We start from the raw sequence: 20713 nt of genomic DNA, 5'->3' as shown, positions 1-20713 counted from the left end.
ATGGTAATTGCTCTAACATTTTCGCAGTTTTGCAGTGCTTCGCTAAATAAATAAAAAAAATATATTTCTAAATAAATAAACATGCACACATTATTTTATCCGTATATTTATTGTTTATTTACATTATGTGCAATGTTGTCCCGTTTCAATAACGATGACAAAAGTCAAATCATTACCCAGTGTAAACAAAACAACACAGAGCAACCAATCAACAAAGCCCATTTTTGTACTTCCTGGTTTCAATCTGAGCATGCGCACCTAGTAATATTTTTTGAAACTGTTCTCATTCAAGATGGCGGCGAGCTGCTGTGGTGTGAAGCGACAAAAAGTATCCCCTCCAACAACCTGTTGTAATGGTTCCGTCGTCCATCCAAATCAATGTAACGGAACAAATGGGATCAACAAATGTTATGTTGTTTCTATCGAAATGTGTTTTTACTGTTTTGAAGTTTTACAAAGACATTTACACAGTAGCGGCGAGCCTCCACCGGTGCCCAAGTTTACCAACGAACCCTAGTAAGTCAAAGTGATTCCATATTTTATTCCATTCACAGAATAACATCAACATCTTCACTTCTATTCATTATATCGTTGTTTTCTTTTCAGTGATTTGAAGCTCAGGCTTTACTTTATCATATTTAGAGAGAATTAATGGTGTGAATTGTCAACAAAGATGTCTAAATCGCTGTCGGCGGATGTACACACTGACTAAACAAAGGAATGATTTTAAAAAAAAGGAGGCTCCTTCCTTCATTTTACTGACAGTTTCTGTTTTGTTGAAGTCTTGACAATCAAATTTGTTGACAGTTTGACATAATTTTTTCGTTAACCGCGAGGTTGATATTATCTAAAATACTAGCCAGTTGTTAAGGTTGTATCGGTACGTATTTACAAATTCAATTTGTTTTACTCTGCTTAACAACCTTCATATTACCTTGGCCCCCTAAGCTAATAGTAACGCCTAACACGGTTACACCATGGGTCTACCGACTACCAATTATTGATAATTGTTGTACTATATAAAGATTTAGTCTATTGACGTCTGTATATTGTAAATTATGCCATATCAACAGATCTTTGTGTCTGGTTATATTGTCTCTTCAGTAGTGTTAAATCAGGCTTTCGGACATTGAATCATTGATAACAATCTCTTCAGCAATAATTTATCAGTAAAATCTTAGAAATTATTTGTTGATTTAGCTGGGGTAAAATGAGTCTTTTTCTTAGAGGTCAGCTAATGTTATTTGTGTTCAGTCAGCTCCCACTATGTGTATAATTGTTCATGGTTATGTGAGGTCAAGGTCTTGCCAATCCATTCATACACAAACAGAGGTCAGTGCTAACATGGTTTTATTTATGATTGCCCCCTCATTTATGGTCACTGCAAATAATTGAAAAATGGTATCTAGATCTCAAGCTACTTTAAGATGATCTATGAACTCATTTTTATTCCTTATTATTTTTAGAATACTTTTACTAAACAGGCAAATTTTCGGGCAAAAATTAAAAATAAAATTTTTAGCTAACCTGGCATTTTATTAGTCACATCATTTATAAAATATTATTATATTAACTATTATTTATAAAATATAGAAATTCTCATGCCCCAAATTCAAATTTATATTTGTCGGTCATTTTGATTACACAAAATTTTATACATTTCTCTTTTACTAGGAAATTGCCTTCCCCATACTATATACTAAAAATTATTATTTATTTGTATTCTTGAATCACAAAGAAATGTTTTGTCTACTGCTAATGTAATCCCCTTAAATATAAACTTAGACCTGATAGGTCAAAATATGATTAAGTATGATCAATTTAATGAATACATAATTAAAATTTACATTGGGCTAATTTTTATAACTTTACCCTTGTGTCTTATCCTGGCAAAGTCTTTTCAAATGTCAGCACCATAACATATCCTTCCCTTTACCACCAACTTTATCATTCGTATATTAATTGCTTTATTTTTATGCAGTCGACAAACCACTCAAATTCAAGCCTCATAGAAAATAAATTATTGGGCCTTGTCAACAATTTAATTAATTTGATTGTAAATATTTTTGGCTATTAGACAAATTTTGGGGGTTGTTACAAATGTACATTAAAAAAAATAAACACTACATTAATACACATTTCTTTCTTTCATTACTCATTCTGAGCACAACCAGGCAGTCAACTCACACTCACTATATTTATAAAATCATTCATTCAAAGAAATGAAAAGTTAACACTGCCACAGTTTTTTTGGCATATTTATTCTGACCTCAGCCAGCCAGCAGTATTTTTTAACTCTTGCAGCCCATGTAATACTTTCATGTGCGAGTATTCTTTTTTTGCTTTTTTTACTGAACAATAAATAACATTTACATGATATGACTATTTTTTCTTTTTTGTTTTTCAACTGCAATTAAATAGCCAAAACAAACTCTCTCTCCCAAACCTTATGAATATTAATGAGCTCAAAAATATTAATGAGCAACCAGCACCCCCAAAGAGCTGGGCAGATCTCTTGCATTTATTAAAAAAATTGTTGAAATTAGTGACAAAAAAGTTGCATTTAATTTTGTGGTCTGGTTTGGTACTGAGAAACGCATTGTATCAGGTATATCTTCCTGAAATAAAAAAAAAAAAAAAAAATGTTTCTCAGATTGGTACATTTAAGGGCACCTAAATGAAAAAAGTTTGTGGAAATAAAGGATGTCATTCAAAAATTGATATTCTTCTGTACCATACTGTAAGGGCGTATTTTTGCTTGGTTTATTAATCGTGCTAAATTAATAAAACTCTTGGTGTGGTTGGGTGCAACCTTAGCTATATCGCCAGGTGATTGTCAGTTTTGGAGTCAAGACATCGCCAGGTGATTGTCAGTTTTGGAGTCAAGACATCGCCAGGTGATTGTCAGTTTTGGAGTCAAGACATCGCCAGGTGATTGTCAGTTTTGGAGTCAAGACATCGCCAGGTGATTGTCAGTTTTGGAGTCAAGACATCGCCAGGTGATTGTCAGTTTTGGAGTCAAGACATCGCCAGGTGATTGTCAGTTTTGGAGTCAAGACATCGCCAGGTGATTGTCAGTTTTGAAGTTAAGACATCGCCAGGTGATTGTCAGTTTTGGAGTCAAGACATCGCCAGGTGATTGTCAGTTTTGGAGTCAAGACATCGCCAGGTGATTGTCAGTTTTGGAGTCAAGACATCGCCAGGTGATTGTCAGTTTTGGAGTCAAGACATCGCCAGGTGATTGTCAGTTTTGGAGTCAAGACATCGCCAGGTGATTGTCAGTTTGGGAGTCAAGACATCGCCAGGTGATTGTCAGTTTTGGAGGCAAATTCACTACGTTCAATTACCCACCACATACTCCGGTCAGTCAAAATGGCTATTTTGAACTGTAGGCATTAATCAGCGATTCTGCCGGTGACGGAGAGATAGAATCCAGGTCAGAGGAAGCCCCATGACCTCAAGATTCTTTTACTCCTTACGTCACGAACCCACGTGACCGAGGCCACCTGGCAGCGCCACAGGTAGCCGTCCTTCACTCTTAATTTCTCTCCGCCTCGAGTGGAGATGAAATCTAGCAAGCTCTGCTGGATCACCTGCTTTGTTTTTCCTGTCCGGATTTATAGCTTGGGTTGTTGCCGCTGCTCGGCATCTGACATGGTAGCTGGTAGGATAAGTTTTCCTTGTCTTTTTTTACCCTCGTGTCGTTTTCCCCTTTGTGTGTAGTATTTTTCACAGCAAAGAAATTAAAATCCGGCACCACTACGTAGTCACATGTTGATTTCATGGCGGCACCTTTTACTGTAATTCGTCTCCCTCATGCATGTCGTCTTTTATTTTTAATGTATTTAGCAATATATCGATGTAATGACAGCTCCAAGGCTCGCTGTCTTTTTCTTCCGGTCTCCTCGTCTTTCGAGCCGACCGTACAGTGGTTTATTCAGAATCTACCAGCATAGAACCCGCATCCGAGATGCTTTGTCATGGCTACGTGTGGGTTTCGGGGCTTTTTGCGTGAAAGCGTGTTTTTTTCACTGGAGTTCTGAGGCCTGAGATTTTCTTTCAGAGCCATCAATATCGCTGACACTGACCGCGTCACAGCAAGGTCGCGTGTCCAGTAAACAAATCGGTTAAAGTGAGTTGCGTGTTTTGCATGAGTGGAAAGTCCTCACGCTCGGCTACCGGTACTTCATGTACCGGGACGTCGAGTAAGAGGCCCGACGGCGGAGGTACCGATATTTTCTCGTTCTCCCCCGCTGATCGGAGGGCATCCTCACAATCTGTTTTTTCAGGCGGTGTTTTTACCCGATTTTACCGGCTGCAGCGAGGCTGTGCCCCTGGAGGCTTTCCTCCTATGGGGCCTGTTGCGGGTCTCTCCGTGGACCCTTCCTCGCACGGCGCCGAGTTTGCCTCCGAGTTGAGGGCTTTGGTCGAAGGACTGTCGGGGCAATTGCGTCCCTGGCAGGCCGGGTAGATCAGACGCAGTCGGAGCGAGCTGTCTCCACTGTGTCCCCTCGGTGGGCAAGCAGGAAGAGACACGAAGGCATGTTTGCATTCAAACACCTCTCTTCCGGGGAACCCCCGTTCCCAGGCACGGCTCTCCCACTATTTTGGGGGGTGGCCGAGGCCCAGGCTAATTGCCCCGGTCCTTCTCGGGATCCTCGGGCACTGAATGCCAACGGGGTGCTGGCAGCCAAGTCTCCGAGCTCGGGGCAGGGCTTTCAGGGCAGGGCACACGTTGACCCCCCCCTACTTTCAGCCAGCTAGGGTTCATCACGCGGTAACGGTACAATGGTAACGAGTTTTTCCTTGTGTCCGGTCCCCGCTGTGGGTTTTGGCTCCTTTCTTACCGACCCACGGGCGTCCCCAGAGGGAACCGACCCTGTCATGAGACGCACAGTCGAACACGCTCCCTCTCACATATTAAAGTGAAAGGAGGTGCAGTTCGCTCGCGTCGGATACAGCCGGTACTCCAGGCGTTCCCTCAGAGTCATCCATCTGTATGACTCGGTGAGCCACGCTTTTGGGGTGAGGCGGAGTATCATCGATCCCAGTGATACGATGTATATACCCCCACCCTTGATCCTAAAGCAATCACCTAAGGTTGCTTCAACGCTTATGGGATCACGGGCATCGGGATCCAAAGCAACCCCATTGGCAAGTCTCTCCCTGTCCGCCTGAGTGCGGAGTGGGGCACAGAACATGCAAACGGTGTTGATGGGCGGTGTTGGTCAGCCGTGGAGGATGTAATGCTTAAAGCCCCCGGGTGGGGATAACATAAGGCAACACTTCCCACTGGACCAAACGCTACCCGGTCGGTGTGGTTTCGGGATCAGACCCCATAGCGTGGGATGAGACCAAAACGCCCCCAACCCGATTCCAAGGCTCCTTCCCCAGACCCCGGTACCACGAATTTGGCAAACCGGGCAAAGGGGGATAGCCGCGTTCCATGGGTGTCCTTTCCAATTGAAGACTACCCATCTAGCCCTGAGGGCAGAGTTGCTTGAGCACATTATGCGTGACCAGCACTCTGGAGACCTTGGAGGCAGAACGCACCAGCCTCCTAGACCAGGCGACATTTTTACTGGTGGGCCACCGCACATCTACATGCGACACCCCCTAGTGTCGCCTGGCTCTCTTGGCCAGGGCCACTACCGTGCTACGAGACGCGGCCTTAGACGCACGTGTTTTCGCCGACAAGCTGAGCCGGGGTACGTCCCCGCCTCAGTGACGCAGACTGGACTTCCTCCACCCTCTTTGTTCAGGGAATGGTGGGTACAGTCTTGGAGCTTCGGAGTGCAATGAACCGGAGGGTTCAGTTTGAATCCGCTAGCCAGTTGGTCCTACCATGGGCAATTGGAGGGCACCCCAAGCACAGAAAACGCAACGCCCTAGGGCTTTGTCCGCTAGCTGAAGTCAGCCAGGAGGCAAGCGTTTATACCCTTCCATGGGAGGGGAGGGTAGTGGCGCGCCCCCAGGGAGGTAAGAGCCAGGTGGTGGCTACTCACCCTCCCTGGGCGGACGTCTACCCGGCAGCAGGGAAGGCATGTTTGACGCTCACCTCTGCAGGTCACAACTTAGTGACTACTTCAGGCCTTGGGGACTCACCTCATGGGGGAAGGAAGCACACACACCCCCTCGCAACTGCCGAACACGTGGCCACATATCCCTGTCAACACAGATTGCGCCGGTGTAGTCTGGTTTGGAGACAACGGGTGACCGTTCCCTGGACCTTTCCAGGTGGTAACATCAGTTTACGAGATACCGCTGAAACCTCCTCTTCCCCCCGTCAGTGTCTCCCCTGTTGGGCACTGCCAGGGGACTCCCGCAAGGCGGAAGCAATCAGACAGAAAGTAGCTGTTTGCATGGGGAAAGACGCCATACACAGGGTACATCAGCCGGGGCTAAGGCCAGGCTTCTACCCAAATGGGTTCGTAGTACCAAATCTACAAATGGCAGGCGTCCAGTTTTGGACCTAGGCAGACTGAATCAGTACGTGCTCCTCGATCAGTTCCACATGGAGACACCATTCAGGGTTCTTCTCTCCATCCACCGTTTTGACTGGCAAGCCCCGTTAGACTTAAGCGGGGCCTACCTGCATGTACCGATGCACCCAGCGAGTTGCCATCTCCTTCGAATCGCCCAGCTGGGCCAAGTATTCGAATCTCGGGTGCCTCCCCGTTCGGGTTAGGCACAGCGCCCTACGTGTTCACCAGAGTGATGAAACAGGTAGTGCTGCTGCTTCACCAGATGTCGGTACACCTCAATCCATACCCAGACTTCCGGTTACCAACAACCCGGGCAAGGGGTAATAGCCAAACGTGTCAGGCTAACACGGGATTTACTTCACCAGTTGGGCTCATTGGTAAATCGACAAGTCCCACTACGACCCAACGTGCAGTTGGTGTCCCTGGGCATGGAGTTTTGACACAGAGGTATGCTTGGCTTAGCTATTTCAAGCGTATTGCTTAGCGCTAGGCAGCCTAGCCGAATGCCTAGTCAGCGTTCCCTCTGTGTCCCTCCGCGAACTAACACGGATCATCGAAATGATGACCTCGGTTCGAAGGGTCGTTCCCCAGGCTGCACTACGCAGCCGCCCGGTATAACGCTTGTTATAGCGCCGAGCTCTTCTATGGGAACTAGATAGGCGGGTTTCGATCTCGGACCAAGTGAAGGAATCCCTGCCCTGGTGGTCGTCATTGGCCAACCTCAGGACAGGGGAGCCCCTTGGGCCCGCTCGTCGTAGGTATGACTCTGGTAACAGATACCTCCCCCTGGGGTTGGGGAGCGCATCTATTGGGCCAATAAGCCCGAGGATATGGCCCCCGCATTAGTTTCGGGACTACCATATCAACTGGCTCGAACTGAGAGCAGTGTACTTAGCACTACCACGCTTTCTACCCGTAGTTCGAGACCACAGAGTCCTGCTCCGCACAGGCAACGCAGCGGTGGTCTCCTTCAAGAAGGAGGGGGGGACGCGTTCCCCATCGTTGTCAGTTCTAGCGGAGCAAAATCCTCCTTTGGTGCCTGGAATACAATGTGGAGCTAACCGCACACCACCTTCCAGGGGTGAGGAACAGTCTGGCGACGCCCTTTCAGGGCGGCTCCGTCTCCAGAACATGGAGTAGCTGATACCCCAGTGGGTAGCCTCTAGGCTGTTTTCGGCCGTGGGACGGTCCAGGGTTGGACCGTTTTGCCGCACCCCAGAATGCCAAGCTCCCGACGTACATAACACTCCTGCTAACTCCAGGAGCCTGGGCCAGGGTCACTTTGCTAGCCCCGTGGACCCACTTAGTTGTGTACGCCTTTCCTCCCTTCCCGCTAGTTCACCGGGCACCGGAGAAAAGCTTCGACAGGTGCACACCCGCATATTATCGTGGGTTGCACCCAATTGGCCAAGCAAGGCCTAGTTTCCACTTCTGTTGGGAAGGCTAGTCGAAGCGCCAGCAGTGCTTCCGGACTTACCGGACCTGCCGTTCCAACCAGACGGCGCACTACCAACAAGCCCAGCAGGTATCACTTACACGCATAGAGGCTCTCAGTAGACCCGCACATATGAAAGCCTTATCTGAGCAGGCTGCCAACGTCCTGGCCAGGGCGAACAGGGATCCCACCTATGCAGCCTACATTTCTAGGCTACAAGCATACACTGATTGGTGTAGCAGAAGGGAGATTGATCCATACCATCCCTCTATTGGCTAGGTAGCAGGCTCCTTCGTCCACCTGTTTGACGAAGTGGGTTTGTTCTACGCAGCGAGCGTTGGCTACAGGTTAGTCTTGTCCCCCACCACTCAGAACGTACGGGAACAAGACTAGCCGATTGTCCTATTTTTAGGAGACTATTTACTGCTTTCCAGACGCCAAGACCCCATACAAGGGAGCCGCCCAACTGGGACTCGTCGGCTGTGCTGTCTGCTCTAAGCAGACTGCCTTTTGAGCCTCTCCAATCAGCACCACTCAATTTTTTGATGTGGAAAATAGTCTTCCTACTGGCCCTCGCCTCAGGTAGGCGCCGGTCAAAGCTAGGCGCGCACTATCCTTTGCGGACGGTTGTGCCGCTTTTATGGGCGATCAAGTTGTACTAAGACATGAATCTGGTTCTCGCCAAGAACCAAATCCCAGGACACGATCCTCAACCGATCGTCATCCCCCGGCTGGCAAATATTGTCAGTCCGGAGGATCAGGAGGATTTGCTTCTCTGCCCGGTCTGAGCGCTGAGTTGCTACGAGAACCGTACCAGGTTTTCTAGACGGGGAACCAAACACATGTTTTTGTGTTACGGCCCTGACAAGCGGGATAAGCCGGTTTCCCCGACTTCCATCCCCAGGTGGATTACTGCGACTGTACTGGAGGTCTATAATACACTATCCTCCTGAACACAGACCTTGCAGAGACACCAAGTACAAGAACATGAGGTCCGTGCGATTGCTAACTCACTAGCGCTAGCATCAGGTGCCCCCCTCAAACACATTCTGAGGGCAGGCTTCTGGAGAACGCAGAACGTCTTCATCAACTACTACCTAGGAGACACCCAATCTATTGAGCAGGGTCTCTTCAGGTTAGGCCCTGTCGTAGCGGGTCAGGCCTTGTTTGCTGACCCAGCCCGAACGACTGCAGGGGCCTCTGCGCATAGGCGATAAGTCAGTCTCTGCATTTTTGCGGGCAGATTGTCTGTTCCACTAGCACTTCCTGGAAGCTCCCAGGTTTCGCTTCTGTCGACCTACGCCCTCATGCGAACTGTTTCGGTCCTACTTCTAGCTTATCACCCCCGAGTTCGGCTTGGGTCTAGCTTTCTCGGGCACACCGAACCCTGTCACCACAGCAGCATTGGCTTCTCGCTTCTGGGACAGCACAGGCAAGGTAAGACACCACCCTTCTTGGGTCTTAACTTAGGTTTTTGGGTTTGTTTTTCATCCCGGACTGGGGGAAAGTCTTTCATCATTCTCCTTTTTTTTCTGTTTGCTCGGAAAAACCCGCCACCTATCGGTGTCTGACTCTGCCTACAGTTCAAAATAGTCATTTTGACTGACCGGAGTCTATGGTGGGTAATTGAACGTAGTGAATTTAGGCGAGGGTTCTCCGAACCCGCCACACATAGTTCATACCCACCATAGACTCTGGGTCCCCCCCAACCTCCCCACTCTTTCCGTCGCGTTGGTTTAAGTCCTCGAGGCAGAGAGAAAGGAACCAGAGTGAAGGACGGCTACCTGTGGCGCTGCCAGGTGGCCTCGGTCACGTGGGTTCGTGACGTAAGGGGTAAAATAATCTTGAGGTCATGGGGCTTCCCCTGACCTGGATTCTATCTCTCCATCACCGGCAGAATCGCTGATTAATGCCTACAGTTCAAAATAGTCATTTTGACTGACCGGAGTCTATGGTGGGTATGAACTATGTGAATAGGCGGGTTCGGAGAACCCTCGCCTAAGTTGTACACTTGCTGACCAACTACTACACAGCCAAACATAGTTGTGGTTTTGAATGACATTGTTTACACCCATCCATCACGGAATCACTTTGTTACTAGAGGGAGAGTGTTTTTAAATATCTAGTGTTGCCCATTTCACACTCAGAGTACATGATCATACAACAATAAAGAGAACACAAAACATTGCATATATTTAATGAGTACTGTCATTTTTTATTAATTAAAGTTAAGTACATTTGTACTAGTAGGAACAGTGTTGATCATCGACTGGTTCACACAACATGTCATTACATTAAAAATTACCATTGTCCCTTGCCTAGACTGGCAAATTCGGGACTTCTTTTTAGTTTTACAAAAAGAAATAGTTAATTGTTTTTAACGTGATTGCGAAAACTAACCTGACCGCTATAGAAATCCAGACTGGACGGGCATTTGACTGCTATTAATTATTCATGATGTCATTGATTATTCATGAGTGGGTGTGTGAAAGTAAACATGACCTTTTAAAGGTTGATTCGATTCGATGAGATGGCTACTTTAACTTTAAGTGCAAAGGCGATACTTTCATCCATGTTTATTGAAAACAAGCTTATTTAAATATCCAAAGTAAATTTCAAAATCGCTGACCTCAGAAGTGAAAGGTCACATACATTAACATAGATAAGATATGACGTTTAGCTGCACTCTGATTCGTTGTCAATGCTAGTCAACAACTTTTAATTAGCATAATTAGTGATTCCGCTTCGGTTTTCACTACAACGCAGGGAGTCGCTTGCAGATGCGTCTAGTCGGGATTTCTTTTGCTGTCACACTAGTTTACGCGATCATGTTAAAAAGGCTAAATTGACAATTAATTATATATTTGTTTGTAAAACAAAAAAGAAGTCCCAACTTTGCCAGTCTATCCCTTGCCCTGCAAGCTCAATGTACTTTTACCTTGACTTGACCAGATGAGGGTTAATACTCGATATTTATATGGAACTCTAACATAGCTAGAAGAAATATTAATAAACAGTCCAGGTTTTGGAAAATGCAAGCGATTTGTAAAAATATTGCAGTAACATAAGTATTTACTGTTGTGTGAAAGGTCTTGAACTGAAGAAATAAGCAGGAGCCCATTTGCATGCAATGGTTTGAGCTCTGGCAGCCATGTTGATTTTGAGTGTCTTCGGCAATTTCCCTTTTTTTTGACAAAGTTTCAATGAAATTTATCCTTGCTTTTCAACTGTACTTTCTCTGACATCTAACAAATTTTGGTTAAATTTGGTTCAAAGATAAAATGGTGTCATGTACATGCCAATTGACATCACATTCCATCTTTGTATGCTCAAATCAAATACATCCAAATACAGACAGAATATTAATCTTGAACATGTTAGTGATGTAGTTTACCCTATATAAAGGAAGTGTTTAAACAAGTGCATATTAATTTTGGATAAGTGCAGATAGTTTTTTTTAGCTCCGATGTCGACTTTGTTGGGCGGAGCTTATCATATGAGCGATTGTCTGTTGTCGTCAACTTTTTACTATTTTGACTTTTTGAAAATCTCAGTTCTTATTGCATTGATATTTGGTGTATACCGTATTTATCCGGGTATAAGCCCAGGGTCTTGAACATGGAAAATTGCCAAAAAGAAGGGGTGGGCGTTTGCCAGGAGATCCCCGGCAAAAAAAACCGAAAATTCGCGAAAATCGGCAACACGCAGTTCGATCGAACTGCGGCAGGGAATAGAACGGCAAATGAAAACATGCAACGAAAATAAATGAACAATATGCAACACTAGAAGTAGAACAAAAATAATGTATTGCTTATAATGTGACAAAAAACCAGAAATAATAAAAATCGACAGTGAGGAATCATTTGAATTAGGATTTTCCTGCCGACAAACACGCGTGAATTCAAAATTAATTAAAATGTCAGGGGTTAAACTGCGTAAAATGATTTCCGGTCTCGACAAATTACGCATCAACCGTCATACAAGATCAATAATAATTTACAAATTTACACAGTAAAAATTATAAAAATTCATAGCTGTTTGAAAAAAAACTTCTCAGATCTTTATTTGTACGTTCATTGCCATCTTCGTCAAACTCAAAACCCTCAAGTCCAAGTCGGCGTTACTGTAGCCGTCGAACAAAATCCCTACAACTTATTCCTGAAGTTCGTCGATATCGTCCCACACAATTTGGACTTAGCACTTTTAATCCACGGATTTCGCAGTCTGTCAGCTTGGCACTTTTCATTCATGTCTAATCATAATAAAGAGACAAGAAAAATGGGGTGGTCGCTCTGCTGCGATGGCACACGATGCTTTTGTTTACAGTCTGGCAATCGTCTTTGACCTTTATGCATCTGCTTTACTGATTGACTAATAATGACATCACTACTAGTATTTCATCATAAAGGTCAAATCGTGACATTGCTTTTTTATCAGACTCAACGCTTATTAATCACGGTGAAAGTTATCATTCAGCAAGTTCCGGCGATTGAAATGTCTCACTATATGGATATCGCGGTGGACTTGAAATAGGAAGTTTTTTTTTTATCCAACGACAGAAGAATGCTTTCATGACGGTGATGAAAGATGGTAAAAAAGTTGGCAGTCTTCGGCGTGACTTTGCAAAATTGCTGACCCCAGTTATGGATTCGCAAGCTGCTACAAAATATTTTATAAAGCCAAAATAACGTGATTTCAACCACTCTCCCAGGTACGGGTTGCTACAATATTGCAACATTGGTTTCATTGTCGACGGCGCTAAAGCCGATCGAGTGCGACACTTGCGGCTCTCCTTTTACGATTTGCCTGAATCGTTTCTAAGTTACTAAGGAAGCACAAACCAAACGGCCGGCCATTTTTCGGGCCACGACATATTTTAAAAAGAGAACTACCGTTTCTGCTTTAATATATATTTTTATAGACTTGCTGACTTGTTATGATTCAGAACGCGCTGCCCTGAAGGCAGAAAGCTGTCACAGCTATTTTGCGTTCACCCCTTGTTTTACGCAGTTAACATTTTTTATAAGTATCACGACAGTCTTCAAGAAAGTCAACTGTTAATACAACCACAGTCAACGAATAGAAAATAGTTTTTTTTGTGTAGAAAAAGACCCCTGGGCGTGTGCCCGGATATGACCTCAACTCCTTTATTGTGTCAAAAGTGGGGGGTGGGCGTTTGCCCAGGCATGGGCTCTTACCCGGATAAGTACGGTATGTACCTTGAGCACCCCTCTTAGATTTGTTCATTTCATGATGATACCTTCAATTCTCAAATTTTTTGGTAAAAAGTGATATTTTCGACTTCATATTGAAAAAATTCAGATTGCTTTGATATTATACATATAGGTACTACAGGTAGACCTCTTTCAGATTTGTTTATTTCATGATGATATCTTCAACTCTCTAATTTTGATGAATATTTTTGTCAGTTTTGGAAAAAAGTGATATTTTTCGACTTTTTGTTGAAAACCACAAGCCACTTTGCTTTGATACTATACTTATACTATATGTACCTTAGGTAGACCTCTCTCGGATTTGTTCAATTCGTGATGATATTTTCAATTCTTGAATTGAAATGTATATTGCTAACAGCGGAGCTATCTCAGCCGAGAGGCTGCTTGTTTATATTCTATCTGTGGTAGATGTATAATAATGCCAAGTAACCGCTATATATAAAAATACTTGACAAGGATTATTAGTCCCCGTTCGGACGCAGTCCGAAAACGGGGACTTATGTTTTGACCTCCGTGCGTGCGTCTGTGCGTGCGTCCGGACCTGTATCTTAGAAATGCCTGGACCAATCACAATCAAACTTCACACATACATCATATATGATATTATACATATGCACGTCAATTTGTTTCACGTTCTGATTCAAGATGGCCGATTGGCGGCCATTTTTGTGCTAAAAATCATCAAAATCAAGCATTTCTTGGGTGTTTACAGATGGATTTTGTTCAGACTTTGTATATACATTAGACATTATAGGACCTTGATGCACATCATTTTGTTTTATGATCTGATTCAAGATGGCCGAATGGCGGCCATTTTTGTGCTGAAAAATCCTAAAAATCAAGCATTTCTCGGCTGTTTACAAATGAATTTTGTTCAAACTCGATATATACATTAGACATTATGGGACCTTGATGCAAATAATTTTGTTTTTCAGATAAGATTCAAAATGACCAACTGGCGGCCATTTTGTTTCAATGAATTCTCGTGCCATATCTCTGACTTGCTTTCACTGATTATGTTCAAATTTTAACTATTCATTATACATCATGTCATAGATAAACAGTTACATTGGTTTGACAATCCTATTCAAAATGGCCGAATGGTGGTCATTTTTGTGTAAAACATCATCAAATATCAAGCATTTCTGGCATTTATGGATGGATTTCGTTCAAACTTGGTATATACATTAGACATTATGGGTTCCTGATGCACGGCATTTTTTTTTTCAGATTGGATTCAAAATGGCTGATTGGCGACCATTTTGTTTTAATGATTGGGATTATAGAGCCTACTCTTAAATGCTTTGACTGATTATATTCAAATTTTATATATTCGTTATACATCATGTGATATATATACATGTATTCAAAATGGCTGATTTTGAATGCTGTTCCAGAGCAATATCTCTAAATATGGACAAGTACTTGTTTGACGATCAGATACAAATGTCAATCATTTTAATGTTAAAAAAACATTTTCCTGACATGGTTATATTCCAGCTATATTACTATAAACAAAACTATATTTCTTAAACTTAATAACTAACAGGGACTGTGCCATGCATGGCTTGTGATTTATGTATCTGATTACTATATGGTGACCTTATTTAGCATAACTGTATATCTCAAGCACTGTAGTGCTGTAATGAAGGCATTCAACAAGAAAAGACTAGCGTATCACATGCATGTACAAGGTCATGTGACTTGATTGATATGCATAATTCTAATATCTAGAGAACTACCGGTATTGCAAATAAGCATGTGCAAATAATGCTATAATTGAGGCATAACTGTAATATCTCAAACTCTTGCAGATAGGAAAATGCACCCAGTGATATATTGACTGCATTGAACAAAAGGCGTGGCTAACCTAGGAATATGTATTGTCATGTGACCTCATTATATATAATGTCAATGTATTTCAATTACCGGTACCTACATTTGTATAAATTAGACAATATTTTTATATTTCAAAAAAAATGTTATCAGATTAATATTAAACACAGTAAGCGATCAGATATTTACAATCAAATTAAATTCATTGCTTTAATATTATGTACTGTGGGTCACATTGAAGAGCTACATTAGTAATTTAAATTGTCACTATTTCTTATTTGCCTACAGTATTTTCAGTTATCAAATCTGATATTGATTTTTACATATTAAGGCGCAGGTGATAGGATAAAATCTGATTCTGTAAGGACCAGTAATAGATTTGTTTTCAAATTAACACTCGTGAGTAAAAGGCAAAGTTGACAAAAATTGTAAAAATGCATAAAAATGTTCATAGCAAATTGGAGGCAATCTAATGAACATGGAATTAAATTATTTTGCAACAATTTATATTCTTTAATTCCAAGACTATAATTATAATAGTGAATGATTTTTAAAAAAAGTATATAGATTTTTTTTGTTTTATCTTAAATTAGACAAATTGTTAAATGACACATTTGTATATATTTGTAGTAACCATCATTAATTTGATATTGCAAATAATCAAAAATAGGCTGTAATTGTTGATGGGCCTGTGCCTAATTGATTTTAAATGTTGTTTACAGTCCTCTATTTGTAACTTGGAAAGCAAGTGGACCTACAAATGGTGATAAGCGTCTACGTGGTTGCATCGGTACGTTTGCTGCTGTCCATCTACACGAAGGTCTCAGGGATTACACCATTAGTAGGTATGTTAAAACATACATGTAGTATAATTATGGATCAACTTGGCACATTTATAAGATATTTAAATGGGTTTACAAATATCATTTACTTCAATAATGAAGAATAATACAATGTTTCCCACTCCCACTAGTAGCTGTCCCTACTAGTATAGATCTAAAATACTGTATACTGTAAAATACTTTATTTTAGCTGGAATTATCGCTGTTTTGAATGGAATTTATTTTCAGTGGTTTTTGATCAGTTGAATGTAAAATATAGGTAAAAAGATATATTCGCTAGATTTTATCTTCACTGAATCATTCCTTCAGGGAAATTAGTACACCATAAAATTCTCATTTGTCAATATACATTGTTCTAATACACATTTGAAAACCTTTGCCATATATACCGGTAATATCTGTTTGAAGATTTTCCATTTATTCATGTTTGCTGTTTTACAGTGCATTAAAAGATAGTCGCTTTCAGCCAATATCAAAGGATGAATTACCTCGACTGCAATGTTCAGTGTCTCTGCTGACAAACTTTGAAGAGGCAAATGACCATCTAGATTGGGAGGTGTGTATACCTATTGTTTATACCTACTGTTAATATCAATATTGAAAAATAAATGTGATACATGCCGTCAAGAGAGTGTCATTGCTGCAGGCATTTTCATTTGTTTTCAATCCAGCTTTTCAATGCTTTTTTAAGTTGCATGATTTGTATTTAATGTGTTGATATATATACAAATGGCACTTTCATTTGCTGTTCAATTTGAATAGATTATACTTAGCAGAGGTACATTGCTCTGGTGTTGACTTTGTTTATTTATCATGCATGTTCAGAATTCACCATGAAAATACCAAAATATAGTACATGGATATGTGACTAATTTGCATGGTTATTTCATGGCTCTTGATTATCTTGCTTGTGTAAGCTTGTAACCAGAGTACTGCAGTACATATGGTATAATCAAAGTAATTGTATACATGTTTACTTTAGGTTGGCATACATGGCATAAGAATACAGTTTATCAGTGAGAAGGGCTCCAAATGTACAGCAACATATCTACCTGAAGTAGCAATTGAACAAGGTATATGTATCTTAATCATTTATTGTGAGTCAGCAGTAGTAGATCAACATATCTACTGTCCATACATTGCATATGTACCAACTGTATGTTTGGTGATACATGTATGTATACATTCCGACATTTTATTACAACCAGTGTGACAGTGCCTTGGTCTGACAACCAAACAGTGCGACAGTGCCTTGGTCTGATAACCAAACGAGACAGTGCCTTGGTCTGATAACCAAACAGTGTGACAGTGCCTTGGTCTGACAACCAAACAGTGAGACAGTGCCTTGGTCTGATAACCAAACAGTGTGACAGTGCCTTGGTCTGATAACCAAACAGTGTGACAGTGCCTTGGTCTGATAACCAAACAGTGTGACAGTGCCTTGGTCTGATAACCAAACAGTGTGACAGTGCCTTGGTCTGATAACCAAACAGTGTGACAGTGCCTTGGTCTGACAACCAAACAGTGAGACAGTGCCTTGGTCTGACAACCAAACAGTGAGACAGTGCCTTGGTCTGACAACCAAACAGTGTGACAGTGCCTTGGTCTGACAACCAAACAGTGAGACAGTGCCTTGGTCTGACAACCAAACAGTGTGACAGTGCCTTGGTCCGACAACCAAACAGTGAGACAGTACCTTGGTCTGACAACCAAACAGTGAGACAGTGCCTTGGTCTGATAACCAAACAGTGAGACAGTGCCTTGGTCTGATAACCAAACAGTGTGACAGTGCCTTGGTCTGACAACCAAACAGTGTGATAGTGCCTTGGTCTGACAACCAAACGGTGAGACAGTGCCTTGGTCTGACAACCAAACAGTGTGACAGTGCCTTGGTCTGACAACCAAACAGTGTGACAGTGCCTTGGTCTGATAACCAAACAGTGAGACAGTGCCTTGGTCTGAAAACCAAACAGTGTGACAGTGCCTTGGTCTGACAACCAAACTGTGTGACAGTGCCTTGGTCTGACAACCAAACAGTGTGACAGTGCCTTGGTCTGACAACCAAACAGTGTGACTGTGCCTTGGTCTGACAACCAAACAGTGTGACAGTGCCTTGGTCTGATAACCAAACAGTGTGACAGTGCCTTGGTCTGACAACCAAACAGTGTGACAGTGCCTTGGTCTGACAACCAAACAGTGTGACAGTGCCTTGGTCTGACAACCAAACAGTGTGACAGTGCCTTGGTCTGACAACCAAACAGTGTGACAGTGCCTTGGCCTGACAACCAAACTGTGAGACAGTGCCTTGGTCTGACAACCAAACAGTGTGACAGTGCCTTGGTCTGATAACCAAACAGTGTGACAGTGCCTTGGTCTGACAACCAAACAGTGTGACAGTGCCTTGGTCTGATAACCAAACAGTGTGACAGTGCCTTGGTCTGACAACCAAACAGTGTGACAGTGCCTTGGTCTGATAACCAAACAGTGTGACAGTGCCTTGGTCTGACAACCAAACAGTGTGACAGTGCCTTGGTCTGATAACCAAACAGTGAGACAGTGCCTTGGTCTGATAACCAAACAGTGTGACAGTGCCTTGGTCTGACAACCAAACGGTGAGACAGTGCCTTGGTCTGACAACCAAACAGTGTGACAGTGCCTTGGTCTGACAACCAAACAGTGTGACAGTGCCTTGGTCTGACAACCAAACAGTGTGACAGTGCCTTGGTCTGACAACCAAACAGTGTGACAGTGCCTTGGTCTGACAACCAAACAGTGTGACAGTGCCTTGGCCTGACAACCAAACAGTGAGACAGTGCCTTGGTCTGACAACCAAACGGTGAGACAGTGCCTTGGTCTGACAACCAAACGGTGAGACAGTGCCTTGGTCTGACAACCAAACGGTGAGACAGTGCCTTGGTCTGACAACCAAACGGTGAGACAGTGCCTTGGTCTGACAACCAAACTGTGTGACAGTGCCTTGGTCTGACAACCAAACAGTGTGACAGTGCCTTGGTCTGACAACCAAACAGTGTGACTGTGCCTTGGTCTGACAACCAAACAGTGTGACTGTGCCTTGGTCTGACAACCAAACAGTGTGACAGTGCCTTGGTCTGACAACCAAACAGTGAGACAGTGCCTTGGTCTGACAACCAAACAGTGAGACAGTGCCTTGGTCTGACAACCAAACAGTGAGACAGTGCCTTGGTCTGACAACCAAACGGTGAGACAGTGCCTTGGTCTGACAACCAAACAGTGTGACAGTGCCTTGGTCTGACAACCAAACAGTGTGACAGTGCCTTGGCCTGACAACCAAACAGTGAGACAGTGCCTTGGTCTGACAACCAAATGGTGAGACAGTGCCTTGGTCTGACAACCAAACGGTGAGACAGTGCCTTGGTCTGACAACCAAACGGTGAGACAGTGCCTTGGTCTGACAACCAAACGGTGAGACAGTGCCTTGGTCTGACAACCAAACGGTGAGACAGTGCCTTGGTCTGACAACCAAACGGTGAGACAGTGCCTTGGTCTGACAACCAAACGGTGAGACAGTGCCTTGGTCTGACAACCAAACAGTGAGACAGTGCCTTGGTCTGACAACCAAACAGTGAGACAGTGCCTTGGTCTGACAACCAAACAGTGAGACAGTGCCTTGGTCTGACAACCAAACAGTGTGACAGCGCCTTGGTCTGACAACCAAAAAGTGCGACAGTGCATTAGTCTGACCATCAATCTTTTGTGTTATCCATTCTGATACCAACAGTATCCAAGTGCTTTTTTGTTCAGTACCACACATAATGCAGGATTTGACTAGTGTTCTTTTATTTTTTTTTAGGATGGGGCAGAATACAAACTTTAGATTCACTATTACGTAAAGGAGGATTTAAAGCAGCAATAACCTCTGAATTTCGCAAGACTATACGTGTCACTCGTTATCGGAGTGAGAAAATAACTATCTCCTATGCAGAGTTTGCAGCGTATAAACAGAGTAATTTAACTAATGGTCATGTTTGATGTTAATGACAGCCACATAGAGAATCAATATCATTATATCTAGGTCTTTTTTATTACTGGATGTGTGTAGTTTATTTTTAAATATTTTTTGTTGATTTCTCTTCATCCCAACATGTGAGGCTTAATGAGTGTAGTTTACAGTCTTTTAAAACTTTCAGTATAGTAGCATTGTTATGTAAGTAGTTTATGCAATGTTAGTGCGTAGCATGGTTTACTTTAAAAATTTACATGATTTGATCATTCAAGAGTAATCGTCATAACTCTCTGCCTGAGGAAATTGTTACTGTATCCACAAATTTGAATGGTCAAGTACAAGCATGGTTAAGTTTTAGAACACTTTGTGTTGCTGTAAGCTATCAATACAGTAATTAGGATACCTTGTATTACTGTACGCTGTCGATACAGTATTTTGAAAAACTCATTATTTTAATTACTGTATTTAATTTTGTCGTCACACTATTTAGTTATCGGGCGAGAGTAGAAGGCTGTCATTTTGTGCACTCAGATGACATTTGACAGTTAAAAAAAATATTTAAATGTGAAAAAAAAAATTAATCTGAGTTTTAGTTTTATATGTAGTGAAAAAGTATGGAACAATGAGTTTCAAATGAGGACAAATACAACATCTACAGTTTCTTAATTAATAGCAGTAATTTGAGATATTTCATTACTCAGTGCTTGTCAGTACAGTAATTAGGGCTGGATAGGATAGTAACAAGGATGTTACTCAATGCTGTCAGTACAATAATTAGGATACCTTGTTACTCAATGCTGTCAGTACAATAATTAGGATACCTTGTTACTCAATGCTGTCAGTACAGTAATTAGGATACCTTGTTATTCAATGCTGTCAGTACAGTAATTAGGTTA

The 20713-nt window shown here is 42.6% G+C and overlaps 1 protein-coding gene across 1 annotated transcript; it reads left to right on the top strand.

The window, feature by feature from the left end:
- The first annotated feature begins 291 nt into the window (after window positions 1-291).
- Window positions 292-20487, top strand: LOC102807279 (AMMECR1-like protein). The gene is made up of 5 exons (XM_085498442.1): window positions 292-516; window positions 15713-15835; window positions 16274-16388; window positions 16815-16905; window positions 19665-20487. The coding sequence occupies exons 1-5, from the start codon at window positions 293-295 to the stop codon at window positions 19841-19843; spliced, it is 732 nt and encodes a 243-aa protein (XP_085354568.1). The 5' UTR covers window position 292; the 3' UTR covers window positions 19844-20487.
- Window positions 20488-20713: the final 226 nt, after the last annotated feature.

The sequence above is a fragment of the Saccoglossus kowalevskii genome, chromosome 1 (assembly GCF_978046115.1).
Source record: "Saccoglossus kowalevskii chromosome 1, keSacKowa6.1, whole genome shotgun sequence".
In the NCBI taxonomy this organism is placed as follows: Eukaryota; Metazoa; Hemichordata; class Enteropneusta; family Harrimaniidae; genus Saccoglossus; species Saccoglossus kowalevskii.
The sequence above is the reverse complement of the archived record's forward strand: the minus strand, read 5'-3'. Positions and strand labels throughout refer to the sequence as shown.

Coding starts and splice junctions, on each gene's coding strand:
- LOC102807279 (XM_085498442.1), top strand. CDS start 293: ATGGCGGCGAGCTGCTGTGGTGTGAAGCGACAAAAAGTATCCCCTCCA. Junction 15,836..16,273: donor AGGGATTACACCATTAGTAG/GTATGTTAAAAC, acceptor GCTGTTTTACAG/TGCATTAAAAGATAGTCGCT. Junction 16,389..16,814: donor ATGACCATCTAGATTGGGAG/GTGTGTATACCT, acceptor TGTTTACTTTAG/GTTGGCATACATGGCATAAG.